General features: G+C 40.3%; 1 protein-coding gene across 2 annotated transcripts in view; it reads left to right on the top strand.

The window, feature by feature from the left end:
• CRB2 (crumbs cell polarity complex component 2) overlaps window positions 1-15807 on the top strand; it is a 109101-nt gene extending 93294 nt beyond the window's left edge. The window contains exons 9-13 of one of the 2 annotated variants that reach the window (XM_075184733.1): window positions 561-726; window positions 1072-1909; window positions 3249-3365; window positions 6717-6837; window positions 13795-15807. In XM_075184733.1, the coding sequence (XP_075040834.1) occupies window positions 561-726; window positions 1072-1909; window positions 3249-3365; window positions 6717-6837; window positions 13795-14019 (1467 nt within the window). In that variant the 3' untranslated portion in view covers window positions 14020-15807. Of the gene's footprint in view, window positions 1-560; window positions 727-1071; window positions 1910-3248; window positions 3366-6716; window positions 6838-7796; window positions 9532-13794 lie in introns of those variants that run through there. The other variant, XM_075184732.1, reaches the window with a different exon arrangement.
• The last annotated feature ends 4618 nt before the right edge of the window (window positions 15808-20425 follow it).

The raw sequence follows: 20425 nt of genomic DNA, 5'->3' as shown, positions 1-20425 counted from the left end.
CAACTACACTGTCATCATTAGCATGCTGCTGTTGCCCCTCCACCTCCACTGTACAGGGCTCCAGTGACAAGCCCTACTGGAATAACATTGTTACCCCACTGTAACAGTGGGCCCATATTTGGGGGAACAGCTGAGCATATCAGTGCACAGTAGACTGGCAAGATTGGAAAGCCAGCTTCCTTTTTGGGCATTACATGACAAAGGCGATCCAGGGATCACGTCTGCTACACTCTGTCCCAACTACCTGAAGAGCAGCTGGCTTTCCAACATGGTCAGCCAAAGGTGCACTTACCTGGTCATCTGGCCAGCCAAAGATGGGCCCTGTGAGGTGACAATGTTACAGCAGCAGGTCTTCTCAGTGCCATCCTGCACAAGAGGGAGAGGGGATAGTAGAATATTTATTTTATAGAAAAAAATTACTAGGGTACTATATTGCCAGTTTGACAAACACCTGTCAAAACTAAAATGTGGTCTGTATATGAAGGTAAAAAAAGACTCCTCTCTGGAAGGGATTGAGTACATTTCAGCAGATTAATTGACTATCTGATCCATCTATGTAGTCTGGCCCATGCAAAAATGATGGCACATGCACTGTGACCTGGAATGACTTCACCTGCATCTGCTCAGCCAACTTCACTGGACCAACATGTGAGGAGCCCGTGTGGTGCCAACGCAGACCTTGTCCACCAGAGACCACCTGCCAGGACACTCCTGGGGGGTATACATGTAAGGAGCTTTCACATTAGATATGAGTATTTACTGTTATACATCTACTTACAGTAAGATCTAGAAATCTTTGCTAAGTATCCATAGTAAATGACCTCAGGAAGAATTAACTGAAATAAAGATGCTATTTATTATGTGTCAAACAATAGATTGATGATCAGGATTGTCCCTGTAATATTGCACATAAAACTAACCTTTATACAGTTTTTCATTTTTGTATTATTATTTTAACTTTAGCACATATAGTTTATTTTTACCTACAGTAACTTTTTTCGCATTGTTATATTTATTGATATAGTCTCCAGTCTCAAAGATTATTTGATGTAATTTTTGTCACTTCGGTAGGTCTGGTCAACGCGACTTTCAAAGAACAAAGCTCAGTGATATTCACTCCAAACATTTCATCAGATATACAGCTTACATCTGTTTGTTTGGACTTCAGAACCAGAGATAAAGATGCTGTCTTGCTCCAAGCCTCCAAAGATCTAGACAATATTTCCATCATCATTCAAGATGGGTATCTGCGCATCGCTATACAAAGTGGAAACAGTGTGGAAAATGTCCACTTTGATACAAACATAATGGTTTCTGATGCTTTATGGCACAGACTTGTGATATTTATGAAATACCCTATGGAGGTGCTTTCGCAATGGACAATAAATTTGGACAATGGGCAGAATATGACTCTACAAGGCAATGCCGGTAGTTTGAATTTCCTGGCAGAAGACACCCCAATTACACTGGCCATGAATTACACTGGCTGCCTTGGCCAAGTGTCCATTGGAGGCTTATATCTCTCATTTGCAGACCAGTCATTTCCTCAGAAGTTTATTAGAAGACAATCAGAGTCAGTGGAAATGGGTTGTAGAGGAGAAGATTTGTGTGGTGAGGACCCCTGCCTGCCTGGCGGACAATGTCAGGATTTATTTAATTCATTCAGCTGTGTATGTGCAGCAGGATGGACGGGAAAGTTTTGTGAACTAAACCTCTGTTCCCATGGCTTGTATATAGACCTGGGCACGGAATATCAGTGCAATTGTTTCCCAGGATACACTGGCAGAAAGTGCGAATCCAAAGTGGATGATTGTCAGCATCATCGGTGTTTGAATGGCGGGACCTGTTTAGTTGGTGTGAATAACTACACATGCAAATGCCTAGCCAACTATACTGGGGTTTACTGCGAGTAAGTGTCATTAGATCATCTCCAAGAAAATTAATCTTAAAATAACCATAGGTCTAAAACACAAGTTACCTTGTATAAAAGAGCTATTAATTCACAGGTAACAATCACAAGTCAGGGGCGCACGCAGGGGGGGGGGGGTTCTGTATTGTATACAGCACCGCCGCAGACGCTTCTTTGACAGCGCCGCGGGTGCTGTATAGTACAGTGCTGCCGAAATGGAGTAGAGGGGGGGAACCCCCCTTAAAAATCCTGCGTGCGCCCCTGCAAGTGTATATGTAAAGGTTTTAGGAGTTTAACAGAACTGAAGATATTTTTGCAAAATCATTGTTCAAAATATATTTGCTTGTGTAGAGTAGACTTTTTGTTTTGAAAGGATAAATTGAACATGTTAAGATAACATGCTGAGTTTTACTTACCTGGGTAGAACCTATTTGCTGGCCCCCTGTACACTAAAACCTCTTTCACCCATCCCCCGGGGAACTGGAAAGAAGGGGCCTCAACAATACCACTGACTGTTTGAAGCAGACAAGCAGTATCAATATATATATATATATATATATATATATATATATATATATATATATATATATATATATATAGAAAGATAATAAGCAAAAGGCGCTTAGTGCAATATTAGAAAAACACCAAAATGTGTGACAATGATTTACATATATATGTGTGTACCTCATACACCATATAAATATAAAAAACATACAAATTTACGCAGCAGGCAGCTCCTCAAAAACAAGCACTCATTTGCAAGTGCTCAAATAATTGTAAAAGACAAAAAAAAAAAAAAAGAGAAGCGCCACGCATAGTGTATTAAATGACCAACAATTAGTCTTCTCAATGTGGCAAACAAGTGAATTGGCCTCGTACCAAAAGACAAATAATAAACAGCTTATCTGTAATTAGATTCCCGACATCCTATATAGACTCCTTGATGTCCAGTCCTTATGGTTCCAGAAGTTCAGATCACTATGGACTCAGAGCAAAACTATTATGGTGTAGTATGCCAAATAAGGCTACCAACAATTCCTCAAAGCTGGGTACCAACACAAGCTCATAACATTATGATCCATAAAAGTGTTTTATTACAAAGATAAAATCCTTAATATATATAAAATGCGCCCGTACATCATATAAAACAAATATAGGCTTATCTGCAGTCTTTCCTGATGGTAATCACGGATCTCTCAAAACCACCTGGCCGGGTTTTTTTTTGTCTTTTTTATATATATATATATATATATATATATATATATATATATATATATATATATATATATACACACACACATATACACACTAATATCATGTGACTCTTTCCCATTGACAGATGGCTTCTCCCTCCTGAGCAGTGTGGTAGAAATTTTACGTGTCTAAATGGAGGAAAATGCAACAGTAGAGTCTTGGGAACAAACTGCACCTGCAAGCCAGGCTTCAAAGGGAGGAGGTAAAAACCATGAAATAGGCCATTAATGTACATCCCAACCTTAGTTTTCCCCCCACTAAAGAGCAGTAATCACTCACATTATATTGAACCTTCTGAACATATGCGAATGACCAGCAATGGTGTTATAAAGAGCTAACAGACTGAGCTTGGTACAATCACTTGCTTGCCCATAAATGTGAACTTGAGACGACTTTAATTTTTTTCATTTGTACATGCCCATTAACAATGTATGTATTATTGATCAGGACATTTAGGAGGGAAATAAGTTCCCTGCTAGGTGCCGTGGAGTGCTTCCAGGATGATCGTGAAGACACTCCGCGGCGATGGAACTTCACTGATTTTTCTTGGCACCCTGTAGACGTGTGCAGGAAGATCAGTAATGTTCGGGTACCCATAAATGAGAACAGACGGATATTGTTGTGATGTGTGGTGGCTCAATGTGGGGAACTGAATTTCCCCCTTAGACATTTAATTGTTACTCTTGAAATAAAACTTCTTTATGGACACCATTATATCTGCAAAGAGCTGTGGTGTATCCAAGGGAAATGAAATTAGACAGCTCTGCCTGGTAAACAATACAGGAGCATAACAAACAGGGCCGGCGCTAGAGTTCTTGGTGCCCTAGGCAAAATTTCAAACACCCACCTCCCCCCCACCCCCGGCGAACACACCAAATACCCGTGTCACAGACCCTTACATACTAGACTTTGTGCTTTCCTGTTTTAAAAAAAAGAAAAAATATATAAGCCTTACCTCCTCCAGTGGTCCAGATGCCGTGATGTTTGATGCAGAACACTGTCCAGACTCCACTGCAGACACAGGATTTCTAGAGGGGAGGTATCCAGGTGTTAGATTTTAGGGAAAAAATCTTGACACAATAAGCCTATGAATTATGCACTTGTTAAAGGCAATGTACGGCCCTAACATGTCCCTTCATCACACATATGTTCCTGCATCACACCACTGCACCCCCCTACCCCCCTCTGCATCACACCACTGCACCCCCCTCTGCCTCACTTGCAAACTAGAGTGTAGAAATTCTACCCCATAGTTTGCAAGTCAAATATAGAGCATGAGGTGCCAATAAATTAGTCATTTCTCCACCATAGTTTGAAAATAAAATATAGAGCATGAGGTGCCAATAAATTAGTCATTTCTCCACCATAGTTTGAAAATAAAATATAGAGCATGAGGTGGCAAACGGTATAAAAATGACTATTTGCCACCTCATGCTCTATATTTTATTTTCAAACTATGGTGGAAAAAAATGACAATTTTATTGGCACCTCATGCTCTATATTTAACTTGCAAACTATGGGGTGCCCAAAAAATCATATTACACCCCCCCCCCCCCTCCCCCATTTTTTTTTTTTTACCTCCCTACTTGCTAGATTAGACTTTGGGCACCCTCTTTTTTAAAAATAAATACATAATAATTAGATTTTATTTATTCACTCTTTTTTCTCCTGAAGTCGGGTCAGTAGATGCAGGGGGGCTCTTCAAACCTCTTCTCTTTTCTTTTCTGCTTCTCGGCTGCTTCACACAGGAGGCGGAGCGATGCATGCTGGAAGGGGAGGGAGGCGTCGGGAAAGGACTTTATTCACAATGACGTCAGTGATCATGTGTGAGATGCACTGGGCGGCCGGGGCGCATCGGAATTAAGAGTACCGCGGACACTGAAAAACAGCACCCCGCCGCCGCTGCACTTCTCTCCCAAGCCGCTGACTAGATTAGAAAATCTAGTCACCGGTGCCCTGCAGGTCCCAGCGCCTTAGGCAACTGCCTAAGGTTGCCTAATGGGGGCGCCGGGCCTGATAACAAAAAGATAAATCAGAGCGTTTATTAAAAATATACAGAAAGGGAAGTACTGACTAATGCATTAACGTTGTCTTATGGTGGGGAACCCCATTGAACAGACTGGTATATGCTGGCACCAGTGCACAATACCAGCGTGTACGAGTTATTAGGTACATTGCATATTGGCAGACGTCAAATTAACATGCATAATAGTATAGTTTGTATTTGAAGTGCTGGAAACATGCATAGGTTAATTCATATACAATGCAAAAATATAACATTACATATTGCAACATAGAAGGGAATACTTGTTACCATGGTCACTAAATTAAAATGATATTGGTGAAAATGTATACCTCCATATAGTCTCACATGTAACCACATAGCCAGCAAACCTTCATATAGATTCACATACAACCAGATAGCCAATATTCCCCATATAGCCTCATTTAACAGTATATAACCAATATGCCCACATATTTTCATACGCCTACACAGAGTATATGGAGGGATATAAGACTATGGGGCCTGTTTATTAAGGTCCCTTTAGCCTTAAATTCCCCAAAAATTGCCGTTGTCAGATGATAACCGCATTTTTTAAGTAAGGTAGGTATTTATAACTATAGAACCACAGCAAATATCTGAGATATGTGCTGCAGTCCCACCATTAGCATATGCCAATACAGTCCCCATAGTGGACTGCTACTTTGTGTGATTTAACCTGAAGATGGCATTTGTCATTGAATCCTGTGGGGAGAGCATTGTGGTAGAGGAATCTTCGATCCCTCACCTCAGCTTACCTGCTCTCCTCTCTGGTCAATACCGCAAGTATGTCTTTGTGGATGCGTGACCTTAGGTTAGCTCGGAGGGGGGAGGTCATGATGACATCAATGAAGACTCAGCATGACCAAAGTGGTAATCAGCTGAGGTCCCAGCGTAAAAGTACTAATCTTCACGAGAGAGCGAGACGCAGTCAGTGTACCTACCTGGTGCAACTGATGAGTTCAGCCACTCTAAGTAGTGGGGGAAAACATGCCTTGTCATTATTTACACTGTCAACAGGGTGTTCCTGGTTTAGCCACTCAAATAGCATAATATTAGAAATAGCAGTGCAAAGTTTCATAATATTATAAATAGAAGTGTAAAGACACGCTAAGAGAAAAGTCTGTGGGCATCTTGGTTTGCGCATAAGTTTTACTTTTACGTAACACTTGTTACTATGGGGTATATTTAATAAACTGCGGGTTTAAAAAAGTGGAGATGTTGCCTATAGCAACCAATCAGATTATAGTTCTCATTTATTTAGTACTTTCTACAAAATGACAGCTAGCATCTGATTGGTTGCTAAAGTCAACATCTCCACTTTTCCAAACCCGCAGTTCAGAAAATATACCCCCTATGTGTTCATATCAAGCAGCAAACAGAACATCATGGTCAGCATACTAGCACTGTTGTAAAATATATCCTCACTACATATGTTGTATGTTTTACCAAGCAAACATTTGCCTTTTCTGGAGATACGGCTGTTATACTGTTATTCTTGTAACCATTCAGGTGTGAAATTAATATAAATGACTGCGACCCTAACCCGTGTAGTAATGGTGGGTCTTGCCAGGACCTGGTAAACAGCTACAAGTGTATCTGTAATGGCAGCTTTACTGGGGCACGCTGTGAGGTAAGTGACTTAATCATCTGCAAGTGATAACAAATCTTACGATTTCTGGAATGGCTGCATGTCCAAGAACACAATACTAAACTCATGTGCTTGCTACACATAAAGGCTTCAACCCAAATTTGTGAGGTCCTCTTCTTTGGCAAACATGCTAGACAGAGTTCTCTCATTGCTGTTGCTTTTGTCAGGAATCTGCATGTGTCTTAAGTCTGTTTGCATGTTATGTGTAACACTGTACCTATCACGTCATGCGTCACTGTTTGTCAACTGAACTTGTGGATCTCTATTAACCATGGGCAGTCACTTACATATTGTAGATTGCACAGTGATATCAGTACTACGCTAGGCAGCTCACGCATTGCTAAATATTCATATGATGCTGTTAACAACTTAGCTGTTTGGGGATGGATATAAAATTCAGTGTTGAATTATTAATGCAATTAACAGTAATTAAAAAGTCTGAAGTGCAAGTTGAGCAAAACTGTGTTATGGGACTAGGTCTGATTGCTTGTTATTTAGAGCTTAAAGATAAGTGCTTGTTGTCAGGACATTCTATGTATAACCTTGCATGTTGTTTTCGGATGAGTTGAGCTTTATTTATTTTTTTAAGCTTTCTTGATGCACGTTGGTCTCTTGATTACATTGCACCCTGGAAATGTTTTGCATATTGCGATGCTTTGATTTGTGCATGACTATGTTTATTTATGTTTTACAGTAGTCAATTCTTTGAACGACTCTGAATGAATTAGTACTGGGCTTTTTCCAGTTGACGAAGTAGTGAATATATTTTACTACTGAGGCTAGAATCTGGTTAGGTTTGGTCCCAGTCCAATCTTTCTCTTTATATTATAGCTTTATATGTTCAGCCTGTTGCTGACCAACCTACCACTACAGCGTTAATGCATGTATCCTGTACCTCTGCGTTGGGGCAGCTATCATAATCTGCTGTTCATTTCTTGCAGACAAGCTATGCTGCCTGGGTCATCCCATTTCCTCTACTTGGAGTTGCGGTCCCCGTATCTTGTGGGTTTTTGCTTCTGTGTATTATTGTACTCATTTTCATGATGCTGACAGCGAGGAAGAGAAGACAGTCGGAAGGCACATACAGTCCGAGCCAGCAGGAGGTAGCAGGGGCACGGCTAGAAATGGACAGTGTCTTGAAAGTGCCTCCTGAGGAGCGTTTGATATGAACCAGGAAAAGTTGACAGGGGGATCTCAAAGTGCCAAATTATTGGTGCCACAAAATTCTCATCTATTGTTGCAGATGATGACTAAGGGGGTCAACCTGGGAATTCTTGGTACTGTACAGTGAATGTGAGTGTGGGCTGGAAATGTTATCGGTTAGTCTTTGTATTCAAGTAACGAGACAACAATTACACAATGCATCGAAATACTCCAGAGAAAACAACTCTGTAGCAGAAACTCCCTAAGACATTGGAAGATGCATAAAACCACTTTGCAGGTACCACTTGGAGAACCAGCTGCAACTTTAACATGTACAGACTATAACTGTGGTGCACATTATGTTGGAGCTGATTCGGAATATATGCTCAGATGTGGTAAACATCCAGAACCCCCCTCTTCAATGTGCCTTAATGAGTGAGACATATTTGCATAGGTGGCAAGTACAGCTTTCTGGACGTGTGTAGACCGAGCTTTACATGATAATGCCACGTTTATGCTAGATGGCAGCACTTAATGGGTATATTATCCTACATTAATAGACTACTACACTGTATTTAACAAAAGCCTATTTGTGCCTATGATTGAACTAATTAATTGTGATTGCGTATTTGTCCTAAACTGAATGTCAGCTACAGGGTAACTAATGATTATGTATCAATATTTCACCTGCAGTATGCTATATGGGCTGTACCACTGGAATATTGTATGATAAAGTTGGGCATTAGAAACCACTGACAGCAATGGGGCTATATTATAGTCTATGACAATTCAGTTTTGTGTTAGTGCCTTATGATGTCACCATAAGCTTTATAATAAGGATTAGACAATAAGCCCTATAGTCCTAAAATAAAAACAATTGTCTTAAAAGCAGTAACTAGTGCAACATCATCTACTCAAGGTGGTTAGAATGCTTCACGTGGCACTACATACCTACCTTAATAATTTCCCAAACATTTTGTATTTCTTAATGGATATAACTCTAAGACTACTTACACACTTAAATGATGGATTTATAATGCAAGTTAAGTACATGTAAATGGATACGGCTTTAAACATCATTGTGCCAAAAGAGATCGTATATATATATTTGTATTTTCATGTACATGTACATTGGGCTGCAGTGCATTTTATGAATGATCCTCGTTTTATTTCATCAATGCAGTTGAAAACTTACAATCATTTCAGTGGGAGAGCATTGTAACCGCAATGAGATGCAGTTAAAAAGCTTTTCTATATGCGTTTCCACATGCTTCTGGCTTAAACAAGACAACAACTTCTTGTTTTGTCACGTGTGTAAAAGTTGTAGATTGGACACAGGTGTAAATACAGCTAAACTGATATTACATGCGCTCATAAGTGCAGTGCTGGTGATAGGCATTTTTTTCCTTTTATTTTAACATGAGGGGGAAAAAACACTTTGTAAACGCCAGTGTGTAAATAACTTATTGTAAGCAAGTCAAACAGAAACGCTATTGAGAACAGACAGGGTAAAATTCAAGGGCACACTCATCCATAGTTCATACTTGCCAACTCTCCCGGATTGTCCGGGAGACTCCCGCATTTTGCGAGAGTCTCCCGGACGAGTGTGGCAATCTCCCTGATAGGAAGGGGGAAAAATTTAGTTTAAACGCCGCGATTCACCCGGAATCGCGGCGTTTAGCCCCGCCCCCACTGTAAAATGACGCGATTTGCGTCATTCCGTCACGGGGGCGGGGCTAAAATGACGCGATTTCGCAGCCCCGCCCCCTACACGCCCACGTCCCAGCCGGCATCTCCCGGAAAAAAAAAAAAAAATGTTGGCAAGTATGCCATAGTTGCCTACTCTCCCGGAATGTCCGGGAGACTCACAAATGTTTGGGTGTTCTCCCGTACTCCCTAGAGAGCAGGGCAACTTCCCGCTTCCTGCCCTCTTCCTGCCTGGGTGGGAGCGGGGATAATCGCTTAATCCTGGCCCTGCCCCCTGCTGTAATTGCCCTACATTGGTATACTTTGACAAGGGGCGTGGCCAGGGTGACACAATTCATGTGGCCACACCCCAGGATGCAGCTGCTTTGGAGATCTCCCAGATCTCATACACACACACACAAAAGTTTTGCTCAAATGCTTATGTATCGAGGGACGAAGAAAGCGTCGGTGATGGAATCACAACACCTAAACACATGAGGTTCACTAATGCCGGAGAACATCATTGTTACCAACTGCTTTTTGCACCCGACCCCTACCAGTAATACGGCTTCTTAGGTGTATATCCATCTTTTTCACAGTCTGCATCTGTTCCAAACTGCGCAAAGACACCCTTACTAACAGAACCTACATCCCACCCTATCACGTGACAGGATCACACAATTCTGCATGGGCACATATTCGTGCACCCACTTCTAGGGCGTGAGCAGATACACTAGGTAAACTAGCACAGTACTCACTAAGCATTCATCCCCCCAATGTGCGCCTCTGGAAAGGTGTTTGTGTGTAGGTCTATGTATGAAACTTGTGCCTTTACAGCTGATTTGAACTACAGCAAAACAGGGAAGAGAGAGTGATGTGATTTATTTCAATCTGAATTGAGACATGTCAGATGAAATCTCAGCTCTCAAGCCGGTTACAAACAATTTTAATATAAGGTTTTTTATTCAACCAAGCAGCAGAAAATAATAATTTGTAAATCATTTTAATATTAATTTAAGGATATGCATTAAAAAAAAGTGGGGAGCTGCCTTTGACATTGTGACAAACCCCATTACGTGATAAATAGTAATTTGTACTGACTTCCAGCTGTTCTGCAAGCTCAGCTGTTGCGGACTGATTGTTGCCACAAAGGGTGTGATACTTGTGCTGTATATATATATGGAGACCATAAGGAAAAAATCTATAGAAACAGAATTGCTTTTCTATTATTTAAAAATCTACTGTAGCATATATTAATGCTAATATGTCAGTTTATTTATTCATGGTAGCGTACACTGAATAACTTTTGGGTAAAGAGAGCTGTTCTTACATTAAAGATAAGACAATACAATTGGTTTCTCTTTCTGACATTTGTTCCATTCTGGATGTCCATGCTACACTGGATGTAGTTAACACTGTCAATGAGGGGTCACTAGTAGGTGTTTGTGTGTAGGTCTATTTATGAAACTTGTGCCTTTACAGCTGATGTTGAACTACAGCAACAATAGTTCTAGACCAGTGTTTTCCAACCCTATTCCTCAAGTACCCCTAACAGTGCAGGTTTTCCATATCTCCTTGCTGGAGCCCAGGTGTTTTCATTACAGACTGACACATTTTGAAAGATGCACAGGTGGTATAATTATTGTACTTGAGGACTAGGGTTGGGAAACACTGTTCTAGACTAATGGTGGTGGGGCAGAAAATAATGCATTGAATAGAGTGGCAGACTGTACAAAGAAAGCAGATAGTAGTAGTTTAATGGTAGTCACAAGTAACAATTATGTTGGCCAAATTTTTCTGCGTTAGAGTGAATTGGCCCAAAATGTCTACTTGTTTAGGGGTCCACTGGTCACCATAGATGGCCAGTGACAGCTAGCACTATGTGTGGGTGTTCCCAGCCAACCACACTAATGTCGGGCGTTTTATGATCAGGCTAAATGGTTGGATTTAAACTTGTGTTGTGACCTTTACAGTAAATGGTTAGAGACACAAGATTCCCAGCCTTCATTTAAAAGTTTTCTCCGTCTTCCTATTGTAAACTTCATCTAGTGTATATTACAGCTTCTAGGCTATGGGAAAATTGAAGTGGTGTGAAGGATAAACAACAAACTATGAGCCTGACGTAGAGTTGGATGCAATGTAAACTGAAGTCGTAAGTGTAAATTGCATCCCGTAATTTACACAGTATTCCAAGTAGCTCGGATCTTTAGATCCAAGCGATTCAGAATACTATACAATTTGCACAAACACAACTCTTTATCTGTCTTATGGGCCAGTGTGTATTTTTACTTCTTTTTTAATACAGCAAGGTCTGTTGCACCAGCAGAGAGCATACGCAAAATATACATCTCCTAGAGGCCTATCTACGGCTGCTTTCAACTCAGCATAGCAAGTAAAGAGCATGAACATGCCTTTATATTGCTATACTCGCCAACTAACTTCCCCGTTCCTCCTCTCTAACTGCAGAGAGGTACAAGGGGGAGATCAGTCTGAGTGCAAACTGAGACAGATCCTTGGCCAAAAGTGCTTTTTACGCTGATCATTTGAACTTGCGTCCAACTCTACATCAGACCCGATATATGTAACTTATGACTATTACTGAAATATCTGCTAATGAAATGATTCAATTGTATAAACACTGGTTTTGTGCTTTGTAAATGCATATGTATAAACTGTATATTACTGATTTGTATATTTTGTATTTCCATATACTGTATAATTAAACTGCCAAATGCAACAGCAAATGATTGAACTTTTTCCAAAATGTTTCTGTAAAAAAACTATTAAATTGTGTTAAAAGAATTACATTATAGCAACGTAAAAATGTTTTCTTAGGTGAAGTTCTAAAATCGGTAATCTGTATGTTTAACCTATGGATGTCTAGGGAATTATAGCTGAACATGTGATCCTAGACCTTCGTTAGTAGAATGGATGACAATGAGGGTGAGTCTTTGTAATTGTATGTTTTTAAGGACTATGGAAACAAACCCAAAATTTTGTTTAGATATTTAGCTCCAAATTGTTTCAGATATAACATTTTTACTAAAAGCACTGTACATCATTCCTAGAAGAGCAAGATCTTCTATAGCCCAATTGGAGAATACCTTGTGGGCTGTGTGTAGTGTTGCACCATCTGTGGAGTAACAGTAGCTCTGAGCCTCCTTTAATTCTGGGAGACAGGGATTTTAAATGTCGTCAGTGCCTCTACTCAATACGGGTCTCTATTGAGAACTTACACTCAGGGTTTTTTACAGAGGAATATGGATATTGGGAGGTATGCCGGACTCGCCATGGTTAGCATGTGGTGCGTTCACCTGCCAGTGGTGCGCACAGCAATGCAAGGATATTTTTAGAAGAAGGGGTTAAGGGACGGCCTAGTGCTTCCCTATTGATAGATATGCCCCACGTCTCACGCCCATGACCATGGGTACGGACTGCATGCACACTTTGTACTGATTTACGCCTGGACAATGTTGAGAGGTATGGAATTACAATGTTGTGTACAGCACATGAATAGCACGGACTTGGCCATAGGTAGTGATCGATCATTCACTGCATCAGTCAATGAAAACAGTTTACAGGAACCTTCTTACTGTGCTTTACACCATACAGTGCTGAAAACTGGACCATTGCTTAAGTAGTAGGAAGAGTTCAGTAGCAAACACATGGGTTGCAGCTAACCTAAAGGAAGCCCTGTGTCTCTATACTACACTTTCCCCGTTACAGCTTAGGACTATTGAGGAGGGACTATGTAACAAATTACATGTGTTAACTAGATACTTGCATGAACTTAATTTCATACAAAGGCATGTTAAACGTACAGATTGCCTTTTGATAGCTAGTGAACAACACAATCCCCCCCCACCTCCCCTAATAGCTAATCTACAGTAGAGACTCACTCTCCTGGTGGCTAGAGTACAACACCCTGACTGGTGGCTAGCGCACCTATGTCTTCTGCCAGGTACTTGAGCTACTATTGACCTTTTCATTTACTGGCAGATAGTCCACTTTTTTCTGTGTCAGGACTCCTTTTAACAAACATTTCCCTGCATATATATATACTCGCAGTTCCATATTATATGTATTTTCACCCTTCTGTGTTCCATGCAGAAGCCACGTTTGATCCAAATTGCAAAGTCCTCCACTCTGGTTGGCTCAGCCATAGGAACAGGAATGCTTTTCATACTACTACTCGTCATCACAATCATTATGGTAGCAATGAGGAAAAAGAGAGCCACACAAGGGACATATAGTCCCAGTCGGCAAGAAAAAGAAGGGGCTCGGGTAGAAATGTGGAACGTCCTGAAGCTGCCGCCTACAGAACGACTGATTTAGAAGACAATGAATGAAGCCCTCATCACCCAGTAATAACAGGCTTCTATTCGGTACAGGAACTGTTTGATAAATGATTGGCAGCCCTCAAGGAGCCCATCCTCATGCAATAAAACAGAGCACTTAATAACATGTATTATTATGACGGCTGGATAGAGAACGTTCAGAATGACAGCTCCAAAGGCGTGAACATAAAGTGATACTGGGGAACACAGGCTACATATAGTATCTCTCATAATTCCAAACAGTCCGTGCTATAGTAAAAAGTAAAACAAAAGTTATATGCTCATGTAACATCTGCCATAGGTCACATAGTTCAGAATCATGATTGTGTGTATACATGTTTGATAATGTGAATATGTACTTATATGTTTAGAATTTTTTGCCAGCTTTTTCTCTTTGACCATATTATGACTGTGAAGACATCCGTCCTTCAGGCAGGGCAGAAGCTACGTACCAGTGAGAAATGACTTATGTATAGGAAAGGATGGTAAGAGGGGAAGACTAAAACTTTTTATTGGTCCAAAAAAAACACATTATAATAATCCATAGTGTTATATTCCAGATTATCCAGGGCAATTGAGAGTCTGAATTCTAGAAAATAAATGCTGGTTAGACATTTCCAGGCACAATTTATACAGGAAGTAATTTAAGTCTTTAATGGATTTAGAGCTAAATGTAAAAGTTGCCTGTTTGCATATGTGCAAATATGATTCTGCACACTTAGTTTCCATGTCTGTATTTTGAGTTATATGCGTCTTAAAATAATTGCAACCTTAAAGCTAGCATACAGATGCTCTCGAGCAAATAGTCTCCATCAATCATCATTATCGACTTGAAAACTACACCAGTCTTGTGTAGGTGCAGAAATTACAATTTATAGGAAACATGTCAAAGTTATGTGTAACCCAAAAAAAGAAACATCTCAAAGGGCCATGCTTAATTTACATCTTCACACCTATTCCTTACTTGCTTACAAGATACCAGAATGGCATCATAGGCAAACCGAGGGGGGGGGGGGTTCCTACTGCCAGAAAACCCCCTCCAAGCCTGGGGCACAATATAATTGAAGTGGCTGGACCCCGCCCCCGCTTCACACAGCTCTGCTTGAAAAGGGAGAGATCCGTGCACCTAACAGTAGTGCACGCAGCATTACACGTGTATATTGTGGGGATAGGAAGAGTTGGAGAGCAGCCAAGCACTGTCTAATATAATAGCCACGCCCTCATGCATGCTGGTCACGCCCACTGGTGGTGTGGTGTGGAAACCCCCCTCTACAAATCCTGCGTTTGCCCCTGGGCAGAGGATCTACAATGTCTGCAACACAATTGCATGGAGGAGGCATAAATCTTCCATAAGAAATTTTGTCAGGAAACTCTCATCCCCGCTAATGAAATCTTTCCTTCATGCTTCAGTATCACTTTATCCACGGCTCCTTGCAAAACATTAACAAGTTGAGTAATCTTTGGCACTTTACTGAATCTGCTAACTTATCACCCAAAATCACTTCCTACAGGAATGAGAGATAACATTTTAGGCAACTGAGCCTACCCAGCACTTTTATTCCTGACCGTAAGCAAGATGAGATGCACAATGCTCAGTCAACTCAAGAACCACACCTGTGTGTCAGCACCTGCTTTCAATATACTTTGCATCTCCATTTACTAATATGTTTCCTTTAGTTTGATATATGTATAAGTAGAAAGCAACAGATCTAGGGGTAAATGTATCAATCTGCGGGTTCTTCAACACCCGCGTGTTCAGCCTCTTCCGCGATTAAATTTCAAGCGGCGCTGCATTGTAAAGGGTTAACTTCCCTTTACAATGCAGCGCCGCTTGAAATTTAATCGCGGAAGAGGCTGAACATGCGGGTGTTGAAGAACCCGCAGATTGATACATTTACCCCCTAGTCTTCATTCCAAATTCATTAGACCGCTCTTAGGAAATTGAGATCTATTCTAGGGACATCAGCAAGAATGTTTGAAAAAAAAGGAACTACAGAAACATTTTTTATAGGAGAATTGGTTAAAATCCAAAAGATGTGGACAAGCGTCCACAAGGAGGCGCAATAGTCATTTGTAGATATTAGGAACAATCTTGAGCACATATCACTGGGAAATTGTGTTCTCAAAATATGTATGTACTAATGTATGAACAAACAGTAACTCATAATGCACTTAAACTAGTTGTTTCTTAAACAAAATACTGTACATGAGATCACACTTTCATTATTTATGTTTATTATTTTGATGTAATGCTCCTTTGATTCACTAGTAGGTAATAAAAATGGGAGTAACTACCGCCATGGCAGCCATTGCTAATGCTTTGAACGCGGCAGTGAGAGGGGGCCAGGGCTTGCACAGTGGGTCCTATTGGGTGATAAGACTCCATTGAAGCAGTGAGTAGATATGCACTGCCAGGTCCCCAACACCCCAGAAAATTTGCTATGGTGCCGGGCAACTGATAGTTAGGCCCCAGTAATGATCTGTGGGGCAGGCTACATCACATTGTTACAACTTTAAAAAAAATATTTTTTAAAATTGGTTTATTGTAAATTATTTGTTGTAACTAAACTGGTGTCCACTCTAATTACAATATTAATTTAATACATAGAAATGTCCTCTTTTAATAGTGTAATAAGACTAGAGATGGTCACTGACCCCCGTGTTTTGGTTTTGGATTCGGTTTTGGATCTGGATTACCGTCGTGTTTTGGTTTTGGTTTTGTAAAACCGCCATTGCGTGTTTTGGTTTTGGTTTTGGTTTTGTTTTGCTATTTTTTGGGAAAATCCATGTTTTTGGGCCTAAATTAACCCAATTTAGTGCTCCAACTGTTTTAGAGACAAGTAATCTAATTGTTGAGGTAATAAATCATCCAAAAAAACAGTTTAATTCTTCGTTGGTAGGCCTATTCTACACACAAAACAGATTGTCTTCCTCTCCATCTATGCATATTGGCAATGCAGCCATCGTCTTTGAATGTATATTACACCCTACACTTATAGTTAAATATGTAAAGAAATGGAAAAAGCCAGTTTGGTTTCTGTCTCTCAAGGCCCCCCTCCACTTGTATAAAATACCAAAAAATTCAGCCATTATAGACTGTACAATATTAATTGACATGGAGAAAGCCAGTTTGGTTTCTGTCTCTCTAGGCCCCCCTCCACTTGTATAAAATACTAAAAAATTCAGCCATTATAGACTGTACAATATTAATTGACATGGAGAAAGACAGTTTGGTTTCTGTCTCTCTAGGCCCCCCTCCACTTGTATAAAATACAAAAAAATCCAGCCGTTATAGACTGTACAATATTAATTGACATGGAGAAAGCCAATTTGGTTTCTGTCTCTCTAGGCCCCCCTCCACTTGTATAAAATACTAATAAATTCAGCCGTTATATACTGTACAATATAAATTGAAATGGACAAAGGCAGTTTGGTATCTGTCTTCATCAGATCCTCTCTCCACTAGGAGTAAAATAGAAAACTATTCAGCCGTTATATAATCTAGAATATAAATAGAAATTGAGAAAGGCAATTTGGTATCTGTCTGCATCATAATCATCAACATCATCATTAGCGCCCTCGTCGCCTACACAAATCTCCCCCTCATCCTCTTCTAATTCCAAAGTGGCATCCTCAATTTGGGTATCACCGGCTACACTCGGGCTATTAAGGCACACATCAGCAGAATGCTCACGATTAGACATCCCACTGTTGGATGGACTCTCCACAGGGATTGTTGTCATTTGTGAATCAGAGCAAATATTCTCCTGTAATGCCTCACTGTTATCTTGCAGCTCGGCTTTGACGCGTAACAGTAGTTGTGCACCAATTGTAGGCTGGGTAACTTTTTGGGATCTGCCACTAATAGCCAAAGGTGAAGGCCTCATTCTCTCTTTGCCACTGCGTGTGTAGAATGGCATGCTTGCAATTTTTTTTTTATCGTCACTTAACTTTTGCTCAGTTACACTTCTTTTTCGCTTCAATACAGTAAATTTTTTTTTGGTTTTTGTTTTTTGCACTAATTTAAAAACACTCTGTTGTTTGACATCGCCTTGGCCAGATGACGTACTGGGAACACTAACATCAGGACTGGTGACAGAACCTGGTTGCTCATTCAGATCATATGTGGACTGCTTTGAATCCATTCTGAGCGCAAACCACTGGGGAGTGCTAAAAATTATTTAGTAGATACTGCTGACAGATATGACTTTTGACAGCCAGAAATATTAATGCACAATTAGGGAGGACACCCCAAAAGCACTGAGGAGTGCTAAAAATTATTTAGTAGATACTGCTGACAGATATGACTTTTGACAGCCAGAAATATTAATGCACAATTAGGGAGGACACCCCAAAAGCACTGAGGAGTGCTAAAAATTATTTAGTAGATACTGCTTACAGATATGACTTTTGACAGCCAGAAATATTAATGCACAATTAGGGAGGACACCCCAAAAGCACTGAGGAGTGCTAAAAATTATTTAGTAGATACTGCTGACAGATATGACTTTTGACAGCCAGAAATATTAATGCACAATTAGGGAGGACACCCCAAAAGCACTGAGGAGTGCTAAAAATTATTTAGTAGATACTGCTGACAGATATGACTTTTGACAGCCAGAAATATTTATGCACAATTATGGGGGACACCCCAAAAGCACTGGGGAGTGCCAAATATGAAGAAAAAATAATAAACCTCTATCCTCCTCTCTGCACTAGCGATTTTGGTTAGAGCAATTGCAAGAACAATATTGTATTCTCTGTCCCTGCTCTAATTAGCCTATGACTACACCCTGCTCTCTCCCTCTGTCAAATGGCGATGGATTGCTGTGGAGGCGTGTATTTATAAAGTTGAAGTATCGCGAGAACCGAGCCCCGAGATCCGACGACGTCACAATGACGTTCGGCCTCGATTTGGATTCGGAATGGGCGGGAGAGTACCGAGCTGCTCAGCTCGGTACTCGGATACCCAAAGTTCGGGTGGGTTCGGTTCTCGGAGAACCGGACCCGCCCATCTCTAAATAAGACCCAGCTACTTATTTGTCAATCACTGCCTGCCGGGCTAACCTGGGGTCCGTGATCTGTGTGTTCCTTGCAGTGAAGACCATCCGGGTTCACATTAATCTCAGTAATCCAGATTAGTCAGAGGAAATCGCTAGTGTATCGGGTCAACAGCTAGAGTGATCATTACAGAATATACCTGCAGATCTCTCTAAATATGTACACGTGTTCAGATCTGATTCTGGCAGTGTATTCACATTGAATTATACATGCAGATAATAGATGTTGGAAAAGATGCAATCAGAATGGTTTAATTAACTAAAGGTTTAACCTAAATGCCTTAACAATATTAGAAATATTAAATGTTCTGTTGTATAACTCAATTTTACTAACCCTAAGCAAATTTATCGACAGCCCAACCCTTACCGGTAGATGTACAGTTTACATTATACATCTAGTTTTGTTTAGAGGAAGAAGAACAGTATATAGCTTTGAAACATAAGCTATTAGTATAACGTGAATACCTGGTCAGTGAATCTTGCACCTCGCATATAGTTACATACCAGGGTTGCATGTAGATATGTAATTACAAAATAATGCACATTAATTATAACTATTGTAAAAGAGTGTTGATTTGTTCTGTCTAGGTTCCATCGCTAGCTGTGAGGGCAGACACGTGGAAGTTAAGATTAGGTGACAGTCTAATTGACTGGATTGTTTACTTATATGTTTAAATTATTTGTATGTAAATAAAATATTTTCCTACTTATGTGGTGTCTTTTTGTCGAATTCCTCATTGAAAACTGTTCTGGATTTTCAACAAAAATTAATGTGTCCAGGTATGTTGTTCTGTAGTTCATAAAAATAAAATAAAAAATGATTGCAATAGACCCCCCATCAATCCAGAAATATTAACTGTTTGTATCCCTTTCTTCTCTGTTGTTATGACGTTTCCACAAGTCAACATACACAGTTGTACTTAAATGTGTTGTACCACCAGGCTGTCCAACATTTATTATTTATGATGTTTGCAATTATTAAAATATGTTATTCAATCCAAATTTGTCAATCAGCTAGTACAGAGGTGTCCAAGGGCTACCAACAGTTCATGTTTTCAGGATTTCTCTCTGTAGAAACAGGTGGGATAATTACTGACCCAGGCAAATAGATTAACTCACCTGTGTATGATTAAAGACATCCTGAAAACATGAACTGTTGGTAGCCCTTGAGGACTGAACTTGGACACCTCTGATCTAGTGCTTAAAACCCTTCTGGCAGCTAACTGAATGGGGAATGGGAAACAACAGAGGGCATGGCCCATTTTTCACTCCGCACTGTGTGTAAATCTGATTACGTAGCAGGGAGAGTGTAGCTGCAACATCATAGTATTCTTGCAGTGTTCT

Source organism: Mixophyes fleayi, chromosome 9 (genome assembly GCF_038048845.1).
Source record: "Mixophyes fleayi isolate aMixFle1 chromosome 9, aMixFle1.hap1, whole genome shotgun sequence".
Lineage (NCBI taxonomy): Eukaryota > Metazoa > Chordata > Amphibia > Anura > Limnodynastidae > Mixophyes > Mixophyes fleayi.
This window is presented reverse-complemented; position numbering and strand designations above follow the sequence as displayed.